The 24,050-nt window shown below is 40.8% G+C and overlaps 1 protein-coding gene across 5 annotated transcripts in view; it reads left to right on the top strand.

The window, feature by feature from the left end:
• The window catches only part of patj (PATJ crumbs cell polarity complex component), a 390,366-nt gene that overhangs the window by 169,564 nt on the left and 196,752 nt on the right, over positions 1 to 24,050 (top strand). For all 5 annotated transcript variants that reach the window (XM_072574241.1, XM_072574240.1, XM_072574242.1 and 2 more), the window contains one exon: positions 6,577 to 6,727. In XM_072574241.1, coding sequence (XP_072430342.1) covers positions 6,577 to 6,727 — 151 coding nt within the window. The remainder of the gene's footprint in view (positions 1 to 6,576; positions 6,728 to 24,050) is intronic.

Below are 24,050 nucleotides of genomic sequence, written 5' to 3' on the forward strand. Positions count from 1 at the left end.
TTTCGAGGAAAGGCAGTTTGGGGATGGGATAGTAGTTGGCATAGCCAGAGGGAGGGTAATGTTTTTAAATTTGAAGATGGGTTGATGATTTGGGTACAGAAAGGGAGAGGTATAGGACTGATTTATATTGTTGGTCAGTGTGGATACCAGAAATGGAAAGTGGTGAGTGGGAATGGATGTAAGGGAACAGGAAATGACTCGCTTGGATTTGAAAAAGAATAAAGAGAAACCACAGAGATGGGCTTTTACACGCAGGGCAGAAAAAAATGTATCAATGGCATTCTGTGTTAGTGCTTGAGTTAAGGGGTGGATCAGACAGAAAAGTACAAGTCCAATTTATGAGAAATGTGTACAACCTTTTCAACATCCATGTGCACAAAAGTGAGGAACATATGTTTGCTTTGTTACTGATGCCAACAAACATCTAACACTTCATGACTACAGCTCCTTTTTTATGGCAAACTGATGTCTCTACATTTTGCACACCTCAGCAGGATGTGTTGTAGGACAAGTGGTTTGCACAAGTGTTTTCTCTGTGTGTCACCTGTTCAAGTTCAGGAGACCCTTATCTTTCTCTTCTCCACCATCATTTCCCCTACTCCCAACCATCTAGTTATGAGTACACAAAGAAGGGACTGCTGAGATCACAAAGTTGGGGCTGTTGTTTGTGGATTCCAGTAAGCTGAGAGATCCTCCTTTTGGCTCTATGGCTGTGAAAGGCTGTGATCATATATCACTGATAATGACTGCATATGTAAGAAAGGCCTTTTCTCTTTTCTTTCCTTAATCCTATTGACTCTTCCAGACTTCACTCAGAGTTAGAAGAACATTCAAACTATCATAATGTCCAGAGTGCAAGCGTTCCTATAGTGAGTCAGAAAGGTTATTCAATGCCTAACTGAACCATAAATATGAAGAGAATTTAAATTGTGAGAGCAAATTTGGGCTAGAGCAGCTGTAGACCACTACTATTTTGCAGTCTTGCAACTAGCCTTGTGAACTTTTTGGTGGAGAGAGCATAAGAACAAATCATCAGTAACATGGAAACTCTCCCTCAACTCCCACATCCAACAGGTAGAGCACTTTACTCTACTGAAGGCCATATTTGCTCCTTCCCAATCTATAGACCCAGAAATAGCACCGTCTTATTGTTCTAAAAAATAACACTGCTCCAGGCTAACTTAGTACTTATGGTTTATATTTTTTAAATTTAATCATGAGGCAGATCTCATTGAGAAAGAACCCACTCTATTCACTACTGTAGATTTACAGCAAGGTTGCACTTAACAACTATGCACTTAACTGGCCTTGTGTTGTGAGCTGTCCCACATAGGTTTCTTCAAGGTCAGCTGTGAATTTCGCTATTGTTAACTTTTCTTAGACACACTCCGATGTCCAGAGATATTTGAATTTCAACAGCAAAGGCAGTAATTGTGCAGATTCACTACTGTGTCAGACAGCAATGTCGGTTTCTTTCTCTGACCCTGTGGTTACTGCCTTCGTCTGTCTTCGTCCTTTTTGAAGTGTTGTTGTTTTGATCTTTTGTCCCCCAAAATTCCAAAATAATGCAACACCACATCGAACAGTCATTGCTGCTCCTCGAATTTGAGAAAATGACCTCCAATACCTAAAATACCTCAAAAAAGGAGCAGCTGTTACAGCGACAATTTTTTTCCTATTCTCCATTTTGGATTACCCAGAATAAAAATAGCATCTTGTTCTCTTACTTTATTCTGCTCTTGTCACCACAATAGCTCATCTTGTGTCAACCTCAAGCCTCCATTGCCTCTCAACTGTGACCACTTGTGGCAATCATTGCCTAGGTTGACTTTGATGATGCCTTTTTGAAGAAATCTCTGTAGCTGTTCAACTTCGATGAAATCACAGCAATACTGGCATTTTCTCTTCTGGATGTTGCTTTTTAAAGATTATTTCCTTCTTGCAGTGTTAAGTATCTGTTTGTTTGGTTCATAGTTTGTATGCAGAATTTTTAGCATGAATTTTTGCACAATATCCGTGTAATGTTGCGATCCTTCACTTTGGTTTAGCAAGCTTAATGGAGGTAAACTCATCATGGATGACAGGTAGGATGGTCCACTTGGTCTCCCTTCAAATCAGATCAAACTATCGTGTATCACTTAATGTAGTTGAAAGTAATGTTGATGATGTAAATGCAAATACATAATACACATAAAGGTGGATAAATCTGCGAGACCTGATCAGGTGTACCCGAGAACTCTGTGGGAAGTTAGAGAAGCGATTCCTGGGCCCCATGCTGAGATATTTGTATCTTTGACACTCACCGACAATGTGCCAGAAGTCTGCAGGTCGACTAACATGGTGCCACAATTTAAGAAAGATGGTAAGGAAAATCCAGGGAACTAGAGACCCGTGAGCCTGATGTCGGTAGTGGGCAAGTTGTTGGAGGGAATCCTGAGGGACAGGATTTACATGTACTTGGAAAAGCAAGGACTGATTCGGGATAGTCAACATGGCTTGGGAAATCGTGTCTCACTAACTTGATTGACGTTTTTTGAAGAGATAATGAAGACGATTGATGAAAGCAGGGTGGAGGACCTGATCTGTAAGGATTTCAGTCAGGTATTCTGCAAGGTTCCTCATGGTAGACCAATTAGCAAGGTTAGATCACATGAAATTCAGGCAGAACTAGCCAATTGGATACAGAACTGGTTCGAAGGTAAAAGACAGAGGGTGGTGGTGGAGAGTTGCTTTTCATACTGGAGACCTGTGACCAGTGGTGTGCCACAAGGATCTGTGCTGGGTCCACTTCTTTTCATCGATTATATAAATGATTTGGATGTGAGTATAAGAGGTACAGTTAATAAGTTTGTAGATGACACCAAAATTGAAGGTGTAGTGGACAGCAAAGAAAGTTACCTCAGACTACAAAGGAGTCTTGATCAGATGGGCCAGTGGGCTGAGAAGTGGCAGATGCAGTTTAATTTAGATAAATGTAAGGTGCTGCATTTTGGGAAAGCAAATCTTAGCAGGACTTATACACTTAATAGTCAGGTCCTAGGGAGTGTTGCTGAACAAAGAGACTGTGGAATGCAGGTTCATAGCTCCTTGAAAGTGGAGTTGCAGATAGATAGGATAGTGAAGAAGGCTCGAAATCGACGTTTCGGGCAAAAGCCCTCCATGAGGAATAAATTCCTGAAGGAATTTTATTCCTGATGAAGGGATTTTGCCCGAAACATCGATTTTGAAGCTACTTGGATGCTGCCTGAACTGCTGTGCTATTCCAGCACCACTAATCCAGAATCTGGTTTCCAGCATCTGCAGTCATTGTTTTTATCAACAAGGTTTGGGGGCGTGGACCTGACCAGGTAGTCGCGGAGGGAACGGTCTTTGCGGAAGGCGGAAAGGGGTGGGGAGGGAAATATATCCCTGGTGGTGGGGTCTTTTTGGAGGTGGCGGAAATGTCGGCGGATGATTTGGTTTATGTGAAGGTTGGTAGGGTGGAAGGTGAGCACCAGGGGCATTCTGTCCTTGTTACGGTTGGAGGGGTGGGGTCTGAGGGCGGAGGTGCGGGATGTAGACAAGATGCGTTGGAGGGCATCTTTAACCACGTGGGAAGGGAAATTGCGGTCTCTGAAGAAGGAGGCCATCTGGTGTGTTCTATGGTGGAACTGGTCCTCCTGGGAGCAGGTCCGGCGGAGGCGGAGGAATTGGGAATACGGGATGGCATTTTTGCAAGAGGTAGGGTGGGAAGAGGTGTAATCCAGGTAGCTGTGGGAGTCGGTGAGTTTGTAAAAAATGTCAGTGTCAAGTCGGTCGTCATTAATGGAGATGGAAGGGGAGTGAGGTGTCAGAGATAGTCCAGGTAAATTTAAGGTCAGGGTGGAATGTGTTGGTGAAGTTGATGAATTGCTCAACCTCCTCGCGGGAGCACGAGGTGGCGCCAATGCAGTCATCAATGTAGCGGAGGAAGAGGTGGGGAGTGGTGCCGGTGTAATTACGGAAGATCAACTGCTCTACGTAGCCAACAAAGAGACAGGCATAGCTGGGGCCCATACGTGTGCACATGGCTACCCCTTTGGTCTGGAGGAAGTGGGAGGATTCAAAGGAGAAATTGTTAAGGGTGAGGACCAGTTCGGCCAAACGAATGAGAGTGTCGGTGGAAGGGTACTGTTAGGGACGTCTGGAGAGGAAAAAATGGAGGGCTTGGAGGCCCTGGTCATGGCGGATGGAGGTGTAGAGGGATTGGATATCCATGGTGAAGATGAGGTGTTGGGGGCCAGGGAAACTGAAGTCTTGGAGGAGGTGGAGGGCGTGGGTGGTGTCTCGAAGGTATGTGGGGAGTTCCTGGACTAGGGGGGATAGGACAATGTCGAGGTAGGTAGAGATGAGTTCAGTGGGGCAGGAGCATGCTGAGACAATGGGTCGGCCAGGGTGGTCAGGCTTGTGGATCTTGGGAAGAAGGTAGAACCGGGCAGTGTGGGAACCGGGAACTCTATGCTTCAGGCTCACTACCTTTATTCCTGATGAAGGGCTTTTGCCCGAAACGTCGATTTCGAAACTACTTGGATGCTGCCTGAACTGCTGTGCTCTTCCAGCACCACAAATCCAGAGTCATTGTTTTTACCTTCGTGAAGAAGGCGTTGGTATGCTTTCCTTTATTGGTCAGAATATTGAGTACAGGAGTTGGGAGGTCATGTTGCGGCTGCACAGGACATTGGTTCAACCATTTTTGGAATATTGCATGCAAATCTGGTCTCCTTCCTCTTGGAAGGTTGTTGTGAAACTTGAAAGGGTTCAGAAAAGATTTGCAAGGATGTTTCCAGGGTTGCAGGATTTGAGCTAAAGGGAGAAGTTGAATAGGCTGGGGCTGTTTTCCTTGGAGCAAGGGTGACCTTATAGAGGTTTATAAACGCCTCATCTTCCGCCTTGGAACACTTCAACTCCAGGGCATCAATGTGACTTCAACAGTTTCCTCATTTCCCCTTCCCCCACCTCACCCTAGTTCCAAACTTCTAGCTCAGCACTGTCCCCATGACTTGTCCGGACTTGTCCTATCTGTCTATTTCCTTTTCCACCTCTCCAGTCCACACTCTCCTCCCTGACCTATCACCATCATCCCCTCCCCCACTCACCTATTGTCCTCTATGCAACTTTCTTCCCACCCCCATCCTCCTCTAGCTTATCTCTCCACGCTTCAGGCTCACTGCCTTTATTCCTGATGAAGGGCATTTGCCCGAAACGTCGATTTCGAAGCTCCTTGGATGCTGCCTGAACTGCTGTGCTCTTCCAGCTCCACTAATCTGGAATCCAAATCTGGATATTGTCCAGGTGTTCCATTGTTTTTACATGAACTGCTCTAGTGACTGAGGAATCATGAATGGTGCTGAACATTGTGCAATCATCAAATAATATCTCCACTTCTGACCTTTTGATGGAGGGAGGGTATTGATGAAACAGCTTGAGATGTTTGTGCCAAGGAACCTTCCTGAAGAACTCTTGCAAACTGTCCTGGAACTGAGATGGTAGGCCTCCAAAAACTACCACTATCTTCCTGTGTGCCAGGTATGACTCTAACCAGTGGAGCATTTTCCCCCAATTCCCATTGACTTTCGTTTTGCTAGAGCTCCTCGGTGTTGCACTCCGTCAACCTCTAGGTCAAGGGCAGTCACTCACAATTTGGCTCAAACATCCATGTTTGAACCAAGGCTGTCAGGAGGTCAGGAGCTGAGTGACCCTAGTGTATCCCAAACTGAGCCTCAGGGAACAGGCTATTGCTAAGCCAAAAAAAAAGCTGCTTGGTAACATTGCTGATGACACCTTCCATCACTTTATTCATGCTTGAAAGTAAACTGATGAGGTAATCGAATAGGTTAGATTTATCCTGATTTTTGTTTAGATTTTATTGTCACGTGTATTGAAGTACAGGAATACAGGAGTAAGCGAGAATTGTGCAAAGTTACCATTCTCTGGTGCTATTTTAGTATACAAAGACAGAATTAAAAACAGAAGCAGGGATAACAGCCAAAAGAAAAGGAAATGGTCAGATCTACACCATGAGTCCTCGCTACCAGAAAAACAAAGCCACAAAATCAATCTCTTCAGTCTGCGAACACCCAGGTACCCGAGTCCCCACACACAGTCACAGCCGGAACGCCACCCTCTCCGCCATCAGGAACCCAGGCCCACCCAGGTGGAATCGTGAAGTCATTCTTTGGCACCATCTTGCCTCCACTGACATCATTGCCACCATGGGTCTGCACTGGGCCGATTTCCGCAATACAACTGCCCCTGAAGTTGTACCTGAGATTCACATTGCCAGATAGATCCTGGTGTTACAGCTTTGTACTGGTGCACATGCCTTCAATACAATTGCCAAAATGTTATTACAGCCCATTGTCTTTGCAATGTCTAGTGCCTCAAGGTGCTTCTTGACATTATGTTTTGCTTTGTTGGTGCCCTTGTTTGTGCTTTGAAAGGATTATTTAGTCATTTCTGTTATAAATATGCTGACAGCCATGGTTCATGCAATGGTAGTACTGTTTTAAAGGAAGTGCATTTTCTCTTAATAGCTGGCAATCTCTCTTCTTCTTTCAGAGTTTGGGTCCTGACAGAAGTGGAATACCACCACCAATGCGACTGCCTCCACCTTACAAAGAGCCCATAAGCATTCAGCTGTCAAAACCAGACGAACTGGAACAGGTCTCAGACACTGACAGTGTTCCAAACAGAGAAGTTGAAAGTGACCGTAAGTTCCATAAGGAAGAAGTTAAACCAGTATCAGTTTTCTGATCAGTGCTATTTTCTAATGTGATCTGTATAAGATATTGCTGCTCTCCATTCAGTGATTTTGTCAACTGCTAGGATTCTGGGAAAATTCTTGGGAAGAGGCAAGATTGCTGTTTTCAACGTACATTTAATTATTGCATGTATGAGAGTCACTGAACTCCTTCATAGTTTGATAAGTGTATCCAACTGGAAATATTTCAGAAGCATATGATAATATTGGTGAAGGTGAAAATAGTTACAGAATGAAATATCCTCAAACTTTGGATGGGCTTTCAGGCTTTGCAGCACTTTCAATTCAGAACAAAGTTTGGTAGCACATAGTAACAAATTGCTTATTTTGGGAAAGCTTCATTTTTGATTTTAAAAATTGAGTTATTTTCTATTTTTATCCTCTATTCGTTCTTTTGCTTTTGAGAAATGTCTATGATAGCTCCCTACTTCAAAGTTTTCTGTATTCTTAGCATTGGTCAAGATGAAGGACTGGATTAGTTAAGGATTGGTTTTGCTCTGCTAATTAGCTCAGTCTTGCTTATTATAGGATTATGTGAAGTTGTTTGGTATTTTCTTGAAAACCTCTGTTTTGCAAAAGGTGTTACTGCTATCATGTCAAAACTCCAGTGGTGTTGTAACAGAATACATATAATGTAGCAGCATTATAAAGAGGCAGAGCTTATTTTCAGGAGTTTGGAGTTCCTGAGATACCAGCCATCAAATTTGTAAGGTATTTGGAAAGGGACAATGATCTTGCTTGTAGCATGGAAAACAAAGAAGTAACTATAAATTCCTTCTCTGTCATCCCACCAGTATAAACCATCTCACAAACTTTGTATTCCGCTTTTATGTGACAACAATGATAGAGGGATAATAATTATGAGAAATTGGGCAGAGTGCCTAACTCCATTTTCACTTAAATATGAAGATAAGTGAAAAGGAATGTTAGGGGAAGGTAGGAATTTGTGTGGGCTGATTTCAGTCATTCAGCAAATCTCTGCTCTGATCTGCCGCTTCCAAATGGAGTAGTTCACTGTTGGGAAAATCCAGATCTTTGTATTTCAGGAAACAAGTGAGAAGCAATTTGATTGTGTCATGCAGGCTTGACTTGATTCCGCAAAGATAATCAGGTAGCGTCACAAGCTGTTACCTGATCAGGATATCCATGGAGAATATTGCAGAGATGAGGGCTCATGATGCTGCCTGCACACTTATGGGAATGAGGTAACTCTGTGAAGTGCTGCTAATATTTCTTTCTCTAACATCCCCTTGATGTTAAAGTGCAATGGAAATTCAATCTTTTCCGCACTTTGAAAGCTAAAACAAGTATAGGCCATACTGGATGGGCTTTCTTATTGGATTATGCTTTATTTACTACGCTCTAAAAGCATATAGTTTTGGTGATTAAAACTTCAAATATCCAAGTTTTAAGAAAAGCTGATTTTGTAATATATTTGTTTTCAATGCAATCTCTATCTTTTTCATTGTAATTGTTTAAACTTCATTAACTTGATAATTTTATTGGAAGTTTGAACAGATTCAGAAGTATCATGTTAAAATTGCATGAAATTATAGCGGCAGAATTAATGCAGGTTACATGAGAGGCACAGAATTAGAGGAAACATTGACCTTCCAGTCTTTTCAAGTAGCCATTTGTGATTTACAATCTCATGAATTGATGTTGTGAAGCTACCCAACTGATGTTGATAAATTATTCTGTTCTTGCCTCAGATGTACACATGCTATCAAATGTTAAAAGCAATATAATTTATGCAAACATGCAAACAAATAGTCTTTGTTTAACATTGTGGTTCCTTTCATGAGAATTTCTGAGTCAATATCAATAAAAGGACTTTAAGTGAACCATAGGTTCCCATTGGAATCATCCAGGGTTAGATTCTTTCAGACAGTTTCTTGCTGGAAAACCAACATATAAGATGAAATTCAGTAGAATGCATGTACAGCACTCTGCATTTCCAACTGAATTGGCATACACACTGAAATAAATAATTGAGGTTAATAGAAATGCTGTATAAATTCACATTTAAAAAGAAAATGAAGGATTAAGTGCAGCCCTGCACCAAGGCTATTAAGTTTATGTGCTGATACAAATTTCAAATAATAATATGCATGATGTTCCACAGCAGCTTTTCCTCTGCCCTAAAACCAATTGTTTAATTGACATTATACTAAAAACAGTGATGAGTATATACCAGAGAAGAGGGATGAAAGTTCCATGGTCTTTGTTCACAAGATTTTTTGGGTTCGTCCTTGCTGATCCATAACTTTCTCTTTGGCCTTCCTTTTGCTAACTGCTTCAATTGGTTTGTAAGAGGCACAGGGTGGCTGGTTCACTTATGAAAGGCCTCTGACTTAGCCAACTGAAAGTTGCACCTTGTAGCATCTGCTGAAGCAAAGATATGCATGTTCTTTACAGAGAACTTTGAAGTTGCTTACTGCCGAAAACTGAAAGAAAGTCAAGTTTGGCAAATGTAGAGCTGCTGGTTTCTCTTCTGGTCTGACTAGCTTTTCAGCTACCTGACAACAATTGGGTTGTTGGGAGGCAGAGGAAAATGATGGAAGGTATCATTAACAGTACTATTAAGTAGCACTTGCTCAGCAATATCCTGCTCACTACCATCCTGTTTTGGTTCTACCAGTGTCACTCGTTAGCTGCTGGCCCAGCCAGTGACGCACAAGTCTTGTGAGTGAATTAAACAAAAAATTGGCCACAGTTCCAGACTAGATTAGATTAGATTCCCTACAATGTGGAAACAGGCCCTTCAGCCCAACCAGTCCACACTGACCCTCCGAAGAGTAACCCACCCAGACCCATTTCCCTCTGACTAATGCACCTAACACTACGGGCAATTTAGCATGACCAATTCACCTGGCCTGCACACCTTTGGACGGTGGAAGGAAACCCACGCAGACATGGAGAGAATGTGCAAACTCCACAAAGACAGTCACCCAAGGCTGGAATCTTACATGGGACCCTGGTGCTGTGAGGCAGCATGCCGCCCCAGCTAATCAGCTTCAATTATGAACAGTCCCTCAGCTCCAGTTCATTTGAAAATTGTTGGAAATCTCGGTCAAGCAGATAAGATTCACAAAAGTATCAAAGTCCTCCAGCCACCCTTGCAAATCTTTGGGTTTCAAAACAATTTTATTATATTTCAGTGTACAATTTTAAAAAGCACAAAAATAAAAGACATGGTCTTTGCAAGGGAAATGGGTCTAGATTTCTGGTATTTGGCAGGAATGACAAATGATTAATGTGCTGCTACAGCAAGCAAGTAAGAGAGCAAATAGAATGTTATCATTTATCACGAAAATCTAATGCAATATCAGCAGGGTTATCCATCAATTACGTCTGGTTCTCGTGAAAACACATTTGGCATACTGTGTTCAGTATTGGTCATCTTATATCAGTTACGATCTGATGACCTGGAATGAGTGGGTTTTCTTGTAAGGAAACATTGGATGGTCTCGGCTTGAATTGGCTGGAGTTTAGAAGAGGAACCAGCAATTTCATTGGAATGTTTAAAATCCTGAGAGGACTTCACGGGGCAGATGTGGAGAGGATGTTTCCTCTTGTGGAATAATCAGGAAAATCTGTTTATAAATCAAAGATCGCATATTCAAAATCAAGGTACTTAAATGTTTTTCTTTCAGTGGATCAGGAATCTTTGGAACTTTCCCTGAGAAGGTGTGGAAACAGAGTCCTTGAATGTTTTCAAGGCAGATAGGATAGATTCTTGTGAGGCAGGACAGTTAAAGATCATGAAGTGTAGGTAAGAATGCAAATCTGAGGTTACCATGAGCTCATTCTTATTGAGTGGTGTAGCAAGCTGGAGGGATGGAATGGCCTACTGCTGTTGTTTGTTCACATGTAAGCACATAATTTTTCTTCAAGTAAGGAGGCAAGTTCTGTTTTTGTTTGCGATAAATCCTAAAACAAATTTATATCTTTCGGAAAACAAAACTTCGATCTCTGCTCAGAATCAGAAGTAGATGCTTTTCAACATTGGAAAAGAAAGATCAGTTTTGAAATTGGAAGAAATAAGTTATAGAGATGTGTAGCACGGGAATAGACCCTTCGGTCCAACTCGTCCATGCCAACCAGATATCGTAAATACATTTAGTCCTATTTGGCCCATATCCCTCTAAATCCTTCCTATTCATGTACCCAAACAGATGCCTTTTAAATGTTGTAAATGCACCAGCCTCCACCACTCCCTCTAGCAGCTTATTCCACACACGCACCATCCTCTAGCTAAAAATGTTGCCCCCTCAGTTCCTTTTAAATCTTTCCCCTCTCACCTTAAGCCTATGCCATTTCGTTTTAGACTTACCTACCCCTTATGGCTCTCATGATTTTATAAACCTCTATAAAGTAACCCCTCAGCCTCTGACGCTCCAGCCTATGTTTTGTTTTTGCTACACAGGCAAATGCTTATCAGGGAGAGAATTAAACTTCACGTACATTAAAGACTCATTATGCTTTCTAAGGATTTCATAATGGAATTTAGATGTCTTGTTATTAGACACAAATGTTGGATTTATGGATTCATATAATGTGAACATTAAACTATGCTTCATTCATGCAAGCAAATGTAACAGTGACTCCTTTTTTTATGTAAACTCTGCTTATCAGTATAAATCAACAGGTAGGTTGAAAGAAGAAATCCTGTATACATGCCTGTGCACGAATTGTGATGGGAGGAGCTGTTGTTGTTGAGTGACATCTATTCAGCACAATGTATTTTTGTCTAATTACTAATGAAAGTCTGCTAATTAGAAGGAATTAAACCTGTATTATAAATGGATTGGCTGTATATGAATCAGTATGATTTGCAGTGCTTCTTAGGGTAATCAGTTAGAGCAAGCCTTTCATATTGAAGCTATTTGAAGTAATAATGGGCAATATGTCAAGAAATGGTACACACTTTGTTTTTGGCAGCCATTAAAAAGCAGTAGCCCATAACCCTTTCATTATCAATCTAACATAATTCATTTAAGAGCTTCCATTTGCAATGGTATCATTTCAGATATGCTATTTTGTAAATTTTCAACAAAACTGGACTCAAAGGAGCCAAAATTACAATCTAGATCTTGTTTAAATGACTGAAAATAAGACAAAATTTGGTTTTAGAGAAAATTCATTATCGTTCTGAGGAAACTAGGAAATGTTTATGGCAGTTGCATGATCAGATCTTTTGTCTACCTTCCACCCTTCAGGACCCCTGACAGGAGCTCTCATCCTCACCCTCAAAAGGAGAGATAGTTTCACTATTTTTCCCTCAGTTTCTGCAATAAGAGATTCCAAATCCTCAGTAATTTCATTAACTGCTCAACTAACCTAGCACTTTCTCACTGGATTTTTCCTCCATATAAATGCTTGTACTCATTTGACAAACCCACTTAACTTCTGTATGTCTTGTAACTTTTCTATTTCTGTTTTCTGTACCAGAGACAGAGCCACCTCTGATTACTTGACTGTATCCCTCACCACTCATTGCTTATCCTTGTAGGATCGGGCATTTGCTTTAATTTAGTTTTAAGACTTGTTGCAAGTTGCAGACTAAATGGGAGAGCGGATCTAAAAGAGGCTTCCAGTTGAGACTAGCTGCAAAAACAAATTGATTATGAGGGTGGTTTCACAATTGATGTTTTTGATTAGGGAAAACAACAACGCGGTATTTAAAGTGGATATTCCTTGGGGATCATCCAGTGTATGGAACTGAGAAATAATAAGGAGACAATCACCTTGATGGGATTGTACTATATGCCCCACAGTAGTCAGTGGGAAATTCATGACCAAATATGTAAGGAGATCGCTGATATCTGTAGGAATAATAGTGCTCTAATGGTCGGGATTTTAACTTACAAGTATAGACGTGAACTGCCATTGTGTTAAGGGTTTAGATGGGGAGGAGTTTCTTAAGTGTGTTCAAGAAAATTTTCTTTATCAATATGTTGATGTACCTACTAGAGGGAGAGCAAAACGTTCTTGGGAAATAGGGCAGAGCAAGTGACTGAGGTGTTAGGAGGGGAGCACTTTGGCATCAGGGACTATTAGTTCTATTAGTTTTAAAATAGTTATGGAAAAAGTTAGGCCTTGTCCAGAAGTTAAAATTCTAATTTGGAGCAAGGCTAATTTTAGTGGCATTACACAACAACTTTCAAAAGTTGATTGGGGTAGGCTGTTTGCAGGTGAAGAGATGATTGGTAAGTGGGAGGCTTTCAAAAGCAAGATAACAAGATTTAGGAGACCGTATGCTCTTGTTAGGGTGAAAGGCAAGGCTGATAGGAGGAGGGAACACAATATATCTAGAGATATTGAGGCTGTGGTCAAAAAAAAGGAGACATATTTCATGTGTAGACAGCTGGGATCGAATGAATCCCTTAAGGAGTATAAACGCAGTAGGTGTATACTTGAGAGAAATCAAGACGGCAAAAAAGAGACATGAGATAGCTTTCGCAAATAAGCTTAACGGGAATCCAAACAGATTCTACATGTACATCAAGGGCAAAACAGTAACTAAGGAGAATATAAGGTCCCTAAAAAATCAACGAGCCCACATATGTAGGGCACCCCAAGAGGTGGATGAAATGCTAAACAAATGTTTCACATCAGTATTTACTGTGGAGAAGGGCATTGAAGCTAGGGAACTTGGGGAAATCAAATAGTGATGTCTTGAAAAGTTTTCACATTATAGAACAGGAGGTTCTGGAAGTCATAAAATGCATAAAGGTAGAGAATAATCCCAGGACATGGTCAAGTGTATCCCAGGACATTGTGGCAAGCTAGAGAAGAAATTTCAGGGCCCCAAGCAGAGATATTTGTCTCATCTACAGCAACAGATGAGGTGTCAGAGGACTGGAGACTGGCTAATGTTGCGCCATTATTTAAGAAAGGCTGCAAGAAAAAGCCAGGAAACTATGGACTGATGAGCCTGACATCAATGGTGGGTAAGCTGTTGATTGTTGGGGATTCTGAGAGACAGGATTTAAAAGCATTTGGAAAAACATGGACTGGTTACGGATACTCAGCATGGCTTTTTGTGTAACAAATTGTGTCTTGTGAACTTGATTGAGTTTTTTGAAGATATGACTCAGAAGATACATGAAGGCAGAATGGTAGACATTGGTAAGACAAAGCAGGCAGGAATTGTATAGTTAATGGTAGAACCCTGAGGAGGACTTTCGAAAGAGAGACGTAGAGGTTCAGGTGCATAGTTCCTTGAAAGTGATATCACAGACAGGGTGGTGAAGCATATATTTGGCATGCTTGCCTTCTTTGGTCAGAGCATTGAGTATAGAGTTGGGGTGTCATGTTGCAATTGTACAAGACATTGAGGCCACTTTTAGAATACTGTATACAATAATTCTGGTCACCCTGCTATAAGAAGTAGTTTATTAAACTGGAAAGGATGCAGAAAAGATTCACAAGAATGTTATCGATGTTGTTTGGGTTACAAGATGAGACTGCACAGAGATGTACAGCGTGGAAACAGACCCTTCCGTCCAGCTCATCCAGCAGGCTGGGACCTTTTTCCATAGAGCGTGGGAGGCTTAGTAGTGACCTTATAGCACTATTATAAAATTATGAGTGACATAGATAAGGTGAATAGCAAAGGTCTTTTCCCCAGAGTAGAGAAGTCCAAAACTAGAGGGCATAGGTTTAAGGTAAGTGGGCCAGGGTTTAAAGGGTCCTGAGAGGCAACTTTTTCAGACAGACAGTAGAGCATATATGGAACAAACTGCGAGTGATAGTTGTAGAGGCAGTTACAATTACAGCGTTTGGATAGGTACATGAACTGGACAGGTTTAGAGGAAATGGGCCAAATGCTGGCAAGTGAAGTTGTTCAATTTAGGAAACCTGGTTGGCATGGACGAGTTGGACTGAAGGATCTTATTGCTGAAAATGCGTTGCTGGAAAAGCGCAACAGGTCAGGCAGCATCCAAGGAGCAGGAAGGGCTCATACCCGAAACGTCAATTCTCCTGCTGCTTGGATGCTGCCTGACCTGCTGCACTTTTCCAGCAACACATTTCCAGCTCTGATCTCCAGCATCTGCAGTCCTCAATTTCTCCCTGAAGGATCTTATTCCATACTATATGACTCTATAACAATAAATGAAGTTTCAGGCACCATGTCAAACAGTGGCAAAGAAAGCTGTTGGCAATTAAGTGATTAATCAGTGCTCCTATGTTGAACACTATTTTTAAGATGTCTTGAGAGTGGCAAAGGTGCAGAATATACTGTGGGTGGGGAATTTAAGAGTCCATCACCAAGAGTGACTTGGCAGCATCACAACTGATGGAGCTATCTAGTTCTAAAAGAATGGAGATGCTCTACTGGGTCTGCGGCTGGTGGTGAGCAAAACTAAGAAAAGGGAAAAGTTGTATTTGAGATCAACTTCATCTACCTACCCGTCACAGATGTGTGTCTCCATAACTGTTTCTGTAGGAGTGAGAACTGGATAGTCATCAAAGATGAAGTCCCATCTTCACAGCAAAGATACCTAACAACAAGTTGTATTATTCGACCATAAGACATAGGTGCAGAATTAGGCCATTCAGCCCATTTAGTCTGCTCCCTCATTGAATCGTGGCTGATATTTTCTCAACCCCATTCTCCTGTCTTCTCCCATACCCTTGGTCCCCTTCCCAGTCAAGAACCTATCTATCTTTGCTCAATGACTTAGTCTCCACAGCCCTCTGCAGCACAGAGTTTCACACATTAACCACATTCTGGCTGAAGATATTCCACCGCATCTCAGTTCTAAAGGGTTGCCCGTTTACTCGGAGGTTGTGCCCTCAGGTCCTAGTCTCTCCTAGTGGAAGCACCTATTCCACATCCACTCTGTCCAGGCCTCTCAGTATTCTGTAAGTTTCTATAAGGACTACCCTCATCCTTCTAAACTCTGTCAGTACAGACTCAGAGTCCTCAACTGCACCTCACATGATGAGCCTTTCATCCTCGGATTATTCTGGACCTCCTCCAAATCCAGCATGTCCTTCCTTAGATATGGTGCCCAATACTGCCAGCGATGTTCTAAATGTGGTCTGACCAGACCCATATAAGACTTCAGCAGTACACCTCTGCTCTTGTGGCGGTGAGGGCAGGGGGCGGTGTTGGGGGTGGGGGCAGGGGGTGGTGTTGGACAGTGTTGGGGTGGGGGTGGGGCGACGGTGTTGGACGGGGTTAGGAGCAGGAGGCGGTGTTGGAAGGGGTTGGGAACAGGGAGCAGAGGGTGGTGTTGGACGGGGAGGGAGGGGCCTCTCGTGCTTTGTGCTGCTGCAGTCTCCTGAATGAGGAGCAAACTTTAAAAACTCCAAGCCCCAGAGGAAAGGCATTTAATCGATTATCCAAATGAAATAATGCCCGCCTATCACGTTTGGATAATCAAGGTTCCCCTGCATTCCTACTTCCTGTCTTCTGCCAATCAGCCAATACTCTATCCATTTCAGAATTGTTCTTTGATCACCTTATTTAGCAGTTGTTGTGCAGCAACTTGTCAAAGCACTTCTGGAAATCCAAATAGATCACGTCCACTGGCTCGCCTTTGTCTAACTAGCTCATTAACTCCACATAGAATTCTATCAGATTTGTCAGGCATGACCTCTCCTTGATGAAGCTGTGCCGGCTCTGCCTTATGCACAACCAAGCACTCCACAATCTCATCTCTTATAATAGATGCTTGAATGAGTCCCTGTACCATGGTACTCATCCTCCCTATCGTCCCACTCTCATCCACACAGGAACAAGAATCTCCAAGAACAGAAATTGCTCTAAAAGCTAAGCACTCTTCTGGCAGCAACTGGTTGTAGATTAGATTACTTACAGTGTGGAAACAGGCCCTTCGGCCCAACAAGTCCACACTGACCCGCCGAAGCGCAACCCACCCATACCCCTAAGCTAACACTATGGGCAATTTAGCATGGCCAATTCACCTGACCTGCACATTTTTGGACTGTGGGAGGAAGCCAGAGCACCCGGAGGAAACCCACGCAGACACGGGGAGAATGTGCAAACTCAACACAGTCAGTCGCCTGAGGTGGGAATTGAACCCAGGTCTCTGGCGCTGTGAGGCAGCAGTGCTAACCACTGTGCCACCGTGCCGCCCTAAGCCGGTTACCTGGTTCTGAGGAAGGGTCACTCAACCCGAAATGTTAACTCTGCTTTCTTTCCACAGATGCTGCCAGACCTGCTCAACTTCTCCAGCAATTTCTGTTTTTGTTTCTGATTTCCCATATCCACAGTTTTTCAGTTTTTATTTAATAAGCATCTCCAATCTGTTAGATAAGCTTGAGGGTTGAGCCTTCTTCAGCACAACCTTCTAGATCCTTCTACCTGCCTTGCTGGTAGTCACGCCCCCCCCTCCCCTTCTCTCCCCCTCCCCTTCCCTCCCCATTCCCTTCCCTTCCCACGGGCCGAATTTGAGGTCATTAATCTGAGGGGCATGACTGTCTCCTGAAACACTGCATCTCCCCCTCCCTGATGTGTCTCCATGTTCAAAGCTCAGACTCCAGCTCATCAACTCCGAGTCAGTTCTTCAAGTGACCAACACTTGCTACAGATGTGGTGACTCTAAACTACAATGTGGTCCACCAATTCCCACATCAAGTAGATGCAATATTACCTGGCCCTACATCTCTATTTGAGTAACTTAGCTCTTAATTGAATCTTAGAGTGGTCATACTGATCTTTTAGTTTTTAGCCTGCAAATATTCCCCCTATTTACTTCCAATTTGTAAGTCATCTATAACAGATTCAGATTAGTAGCTATCACTAAATTAGTAGCTTACTGTTCACCTGTAATGATGTGGAGCTGCTGGCGTTGGACTTGGGTGGGTAAAGTTAAAAATCACACAACAGCAGGTTATCGTGCAACAGGTTTATTTGAATGTACAAGCTTTTGGAGCGCTGCTCCTTCATCGGGTAGCTAGTGGGGTAAGATTATAGGACACAGAATTTATAGTAAAAGATCGAAGTGCCATATAACCAATGTGATGTATTGAACAAACCTCATTGGGGATGCAGATTTTGACCAATTGATATGTAAATCCCAGAATTTCTTTCAAGTCACAGCCCTAACATCACTTAAGGTTTTATTAGAATATACAAAAAAGGTGACATCTCAGCTCAGACATTACATTAAAGGTGTGAGGTTACAGTCTGTCTGTATGCTAACCTGGAGCCAGACTTGTTCTATTTCCAAACTAGGAATTTATCAAATATCACATGGACTGACTGCCTACAGAATGTATGCATTTTGAACAAAATATAATGTATCTGCAAATATAAATCTGCAAATGTACTTTCAAATAAACCTGTTGGACGATAACCTGGTGTTGTGTGATTTTTAACTTTACCTGTGATATCACTCTTGGGCTGGGCCCCTGAACCTGGTCAAACAACATTACAAATTATGAGCCAAATAAAGCTCGCAAAAAGCACCTCGTACACTGAATTCCCATGCTGTCACACATTCCCTGAACTATATGTTCACTTGAGCTGTGTTTCACTCTGGATGGGATCTCTCACTCTTGACTGTATGAATTACACACTGTATGACTGATTACACACATCATGTGAACTAATAAAAAAAGAGAACCACTCAGGTAGATTAATATGTGCTTGTCTCGTTTCACAGCTGTTTGTGTAGACATGTGTGTAGTAACTGGTCAAAAGACAAACATCCTCCTTAGGGTTATCTACATTCTTACATTTTTGAAATAAAAGATCCTTGCATTATCTGAATTGTCTTTTACTCTGTTTCATGGTTTGTGGAGGACTTTGATCAGAAATTCATAAGACTATGACAACTAAGTTCCAACAATACTCGCATAAAATAAACTCAGTCTTTCAATCTCTGTGGCTGGCCTGGAAGAATAACTCACTGTCAATCACTTATAAACCCAACACAGCCAATGCTTACCAACAGCCCTATAATGTAATATAGCAAATGTTTGATCTCAGCAAACACTGTCGCTTCCTTGAGCAGATAGGGGTTCTGTTGCGCCATGCCGCCAATGCAGAGAAGTGCACTCAAAAGTCCATTTTCTTTTTTGTCGGATGTGGCTGGCAAGGTGAACATAATTAATCTTTTCAGATGATAGGTCAGAGTCAATCTCAGTATTGTGAATCTGGAATGACATGTAGGCCAGAGCAGATAACAGTGATTTCCTTCCCTAAAGTACTTCAGTAAATTTAAACAAAAGTATATTACTGCGAATTCTGGAATCTGAAACCAAAAGAGAAAATGCTGGAAAATCTCAGCAGGTCTGGCAACATCTGCAAGGAGAGAAAAGAGCTGATGTTTCGAGTCTAATTGACCCTTTATCAAAGCTACCTCTTTTACTTTAGTAAATTTGGTGGATTTCTACAACAATCATTGTCCCCTTTACTGAGGCTACCTTTCAAATCCAATTCTTCTATTAATTGAATATAAATTCCACTAGCTACTGTGGTGGTGTTTGAACTCATGTCCCGATTACTGATCCAGTGAGGTGACAACTATGTCACCTTCTCCCCCAAATGTAAATCAAGCAGGTAGTCATTTATGTAACTTGGTAATCTTTAAAGATTTTTTTCAGTTAATTAACAGATAACCAGAAAAATTATCCAGATCATCTTTTTAAGCCAGTTAACCAGGGCAGTGTGTAATACTAAGTTATGAATCAATTTCACCTATTAATTACTCTTGATTATAGAGGGCCAGAAAATTGTTTTCAGGTTTTGTCTTGCTTAGATTTTGCTGTCCAGCTGCCATACTGAAAGAACAGTTTGATTTTAATAATGTACTTAAATAAAAAAAAATTGTGCCCTTTGGTGGCTTTGGACAAAGCTACTGGATCTTTCTTCCATATTAGTGACAGTGGGGATTCTAATTGCAACCTAGGGAAATAAAAATAACATATTCTATAATAAACTGATAGCAGGAGTAATGAAGTGGTAAATTTAACTGTAATTTAATACAGAAATTCAGTATATTACCGAAATCTTAAATTATTTAAAAGGACAGAACGTGTGCATTGTTTTCATGGAACAGAAGCCTTGCTTCTGAAAATTAGACATCTGTTGTAGGATTTCACCTGTGACTTGGCTCACAGCTTGTATTTTTCTCTTGACAAGCCTGTTACCTCTGCAGTTAGCTCACTCTGATAAAATACTGCCTGTTTCTTTCCTTGCTGCTTTCTGAAAATCTGTCTCTGTGCATGGTACAAAAGAACAGATGGTCAGAATTGAATTTAGAGACGTGTATGGAGTCCCTTATTGCTCTGGGCAAATATGTGCATCAGGTACCTGAGGTAAATAGTCCAGAAACAACACATGAACTAATCATGTTATACATGTTACTCCATATTTATCAGTTTATAATCTTGAATTATCCCATAGAATTTCATGCAGATTTGTCTTTGCGTACATGAAATTTCTCTCAAGTCATTACTGATAGTAAATGCATAAAATGCTGTGCTGCATCCTTCTCCAGTGCTTTCATTTTTCTATCATGAGTGTACTTTGTTGAAAAGTCTACATATTAAGAAAATGAACTATGATAATATACAACCACAATTTTTTTCTGATCTTTCTTATATTCTCACATGATAGGCAGTTATTTAATATTTTATGATGGAAAATAATTTATTAGTTATTTATGGGTCATGACACATAAAAAGTATAAGTCATTGAGACAGGCGAATACTTCTAGGCTATCAGTATGACACCTGCCTTGCTGGAATAAGGGGCATCACTGAAATGGCACAAAATATGCAATGGTGGAAATGGAGGGAACCGAATGTGATTATCTGTATTTGAACCAATGAACAGGAAAAAGTGGGTCCCAAGGTCAAGGTTTTCATGGAGAAAGGGAGGAAAGTAACAAGCAAGATATCATACATGGTAATCTCTCGGTTACTCCGAGTAGCATGTCGTAATAATAATCAGACAATATTGCAAATTAATGTGTGGCTAGAGGTATGGTGCAGGATGGAGGCCTTGACACCAGTACTGTGGAAGGATGATCTGCTCAAGATAGATGAGTTCTACCCAAACAGAGTTCAGGAAATTATCTTCAGGAAGATTAATCAATGCTATGGAGAAAACTTAGATATTCTCCTGGCTGCAGTAATATTATTGTACCTGACAGAATATCTCAGGCAAAAACTGTGTTTGTAATACTTGACCTTGACTGGACAGGTTAGTTAGCTACCAACCTACTTTTTTAACTGAGTAATGCAATCAAGTTGCAGAAGATCAAGAACATGTGTCCAATTTGCCGAAAGAGGATGGCTTCATTTGATTTTATTACTTAAGTAGCCTTATGGACACCTTATTGGCACTTAATTGGTAGCAGATAAAGAAAATTGCCTTTGATAAACAAGTGAGCTATTATTATTTTTTCCTCAGGATCTGGATGATGTTCCTACTTAGTCTGAGAAGATACTGGTTGCTGTTTCTTTGAACCACTGAAGTCCTGATTTTGATCTTGTTCCTGTGATTGTGGTAGATAGGGAATTTCATGATGTTCACCCAGTGAAGATGAAAGAGCAGCATTATGCTTTTGAGCCAGAATATCTTTTGACCTAGAGAAGAATTTTAAAATACTTGTTATTCTTTAATTGCTGCTGTTTTCTTTCTTGGTGGTTAGAGTCATATATCTGTGAGTTACAGTCAACATAGAGTGATGAATTATTGCAAAATATCCTGCCAAGTACATACATAGTGTACCAATATTGAAGGGTTGAGAATCAAGTCCTGGTGGTAGTCATGCTGATTAAGTGACTACGTTGTCTCTGGTGGTGTTAGACTTCATAAGAATTGTGCACAAATCCAACTGTTTTGTTCTGTTCTGTTCTGTTAGATCTCTATCTTGAACAGGAGTAGAATCTAGAGATAAATGAACAAGAATATTCATAAAATTTTCTGTATCTGCCTTGGTCCTATATCCATGATATTAATATGTTTGGTTCCCATGACCCTTGCAATAAGAAATAAATTGTGTCATACTCGATAATAGTGGTGTCATTAATCAGTGGAGGTAGTTGGACTTGTGGCAATGCTTTGAAAGTTGCATTTGAAAGTTGAGAGGGATGGGCAGTAAATGCTGGCCTAGACAGTGATGCCCTCCTCTGAATGAATGAATAAAGAAAAGTTATTGCCCAACCCTAATTGTTCTGAGTTAATGGTTTATGGGCCTTCTCCTTGTAGCTTATCAATCTCAATAAATTGATGCCAGTCCACCATATTGGTTGGTACAGAATTTTAATACACTGACCCAGTGATAATGAAGAAAGATCGTCATTGACCAGCACTGATGGGGTATGAATATAACTTGCCACTTATGAACTTAAGAATGAATCTTCTCTTGAATGAAGCTGAATAGTGGAATCCCTAACAAAACAAAAGGGCCATTCTGGCTGTATGATTGCTGGAAACGTTTGGCTAAATAAATTTCAGATAGTTGAGCCAAGGATGCTTGCTTCTGGAATTCCTGGGAGTTCTCATGGGTTCTGGGGTCACGTGGTGTCATCCTGCTACATTGGAGGGTATGTGATTTATATTTTTATGTGTGTGCGTGCATGTGTATGTGTATTACTACTGGGTGCTGTTTATTTTTGTGAAAGGTTTAAAGTTTAATTTGGTTAGTCTTTCCAGAACCATGATTTTAATCTAGCATGTGCCTCCTCAAGTACTCATGGGGTCAAAAGCAAGTAAAGCCTCTCCTTTAAAAAAGAGATTGTTCAAGCAGTTAAGCAAATCGTTTACGTAAGTGGAAAGTGTAATTTGTGAAACTTTCAGAAATGTTTCTTTAGAACTCTGCAGATCAAAAGACTGAGAAAATCTAAGCTCTCAGTTGTATGTAGTCAAAGAAAACAGGCCTATAGTCCATGAGATTGGAACAGAAAAAAAGCACTTAAGTCCAACTGATAGTGAAGGAGTTTCTATGAATTTTGAGTATTTGTAAAATTAGGGATTTTGTTTTGCCTTGTGTTTTGAAAACTTCCAAACTGTTTATTTTATTTGTGTAATAAACTTCTGTTCCATTGTTAAAACCAAATCTACAACCCTGTGTGCTTATGATTCAGTAAAAGATTGCTGTGTCAAATTAAGAGAAAGATGTGATCTATCAGCCAGACTACATTCTGGGATTTGATTTAAACTCTGATCCTTTTAACGATGGTGCGGCAGAAGTGTTTGCCGTAACAGAGAGGTTATGCCTGCACTATGCTGCTACAGCCCTATTTATGCAAGATAAAATGTATACTTTTGCTAAATGCTAAATTTGTCTTTTTCTTCTGGAAAATCTTATTTTCTGTTATTTCATTTATCATATGCTGACCGCTGGCAACCCAAATACTACTTTTGTTTAAGAATATTGCACTTAAACTTGAAGGTTTGAGTTAAGTGTTTGACATAAATTCTGGCAGTTTGTAGAATCTATAAATGCTTGAAGTTGTAAATGAAATTGCACATTTTATTCTTGAGTAATTAATCAAGTTGTGCTTAACAGCTTCGTCATTCAGTACTGCAGATAATTCAGCATGAGTGTATATAAGATTTAAAACACATCAAGTTCCTAAAATGAAGAAATATATTACTTCATTAAAATGTAAATGTTGTGCGATATATGTGTAGGGTAATGATCATTTGCCATGATTAGAGTAAATTAGAAGTTGGAGTAAAAATAATTTTGTTAAATGCCAGGATTTTCTTACCTGTGTTATACTTTGAATCTCTGTCACAAAATACTGCCTCAATTTTAGAAGATAAAATATTATTACACAACTTCCCATAATTGTATGGAAAACAGTAAAAACAGACTGTGGATGCCATATACAGTGCAACATAATATGACATCATTGTCTGCTTAAGAGCACGAATCACTCCAGGGATCTGAATAGAGCTGTTAGTCTAATGCTGTCAGAACAGACCAGGCTGGCAGGCCCCAGAAGCAGTGGTTGTCTGGATTAAAGGCTGACGATCAACGCAGTGTTTTCTCTCCCACTGGCTTTTGCTTATTTAAGGAACTTAGAACATGATAAAATATGCTTGTTTGTCATAAATCTCTTGATATTAAATTAGGATAATTAATTGTTAGTGATAAGTGAAACGTTCTGATGGCTTGTCCTGAGGGAGAAAAATCTCCTGAGAGACACCATATTGATTAGAAGACAGGGGAGAGATTTTCATTGCTTAGCAGTTACTGCACATCTTATCTGTCAGGAATGCAATTGTCTGACAATTAACTGGAACAACATGGTGCAAGGTGGGTTTCCA

Source organism: Chiloscyllium punctatum, chromosome 7 (genome assembly GCF_047496795.1).
Source record: "Chiloscyllium punctatum isolate Juve2018m chromosome 7, sChiPun1.3, whole genome shotgun sequence".
Classification (NCBI taxonomy): Eukaryota; Metazoa; Chordata; class Chondrichthyes; order Orectolobiformes; family Hemiscylliidae; genus Chiloscyllium; species Chiloscyllium punctatum.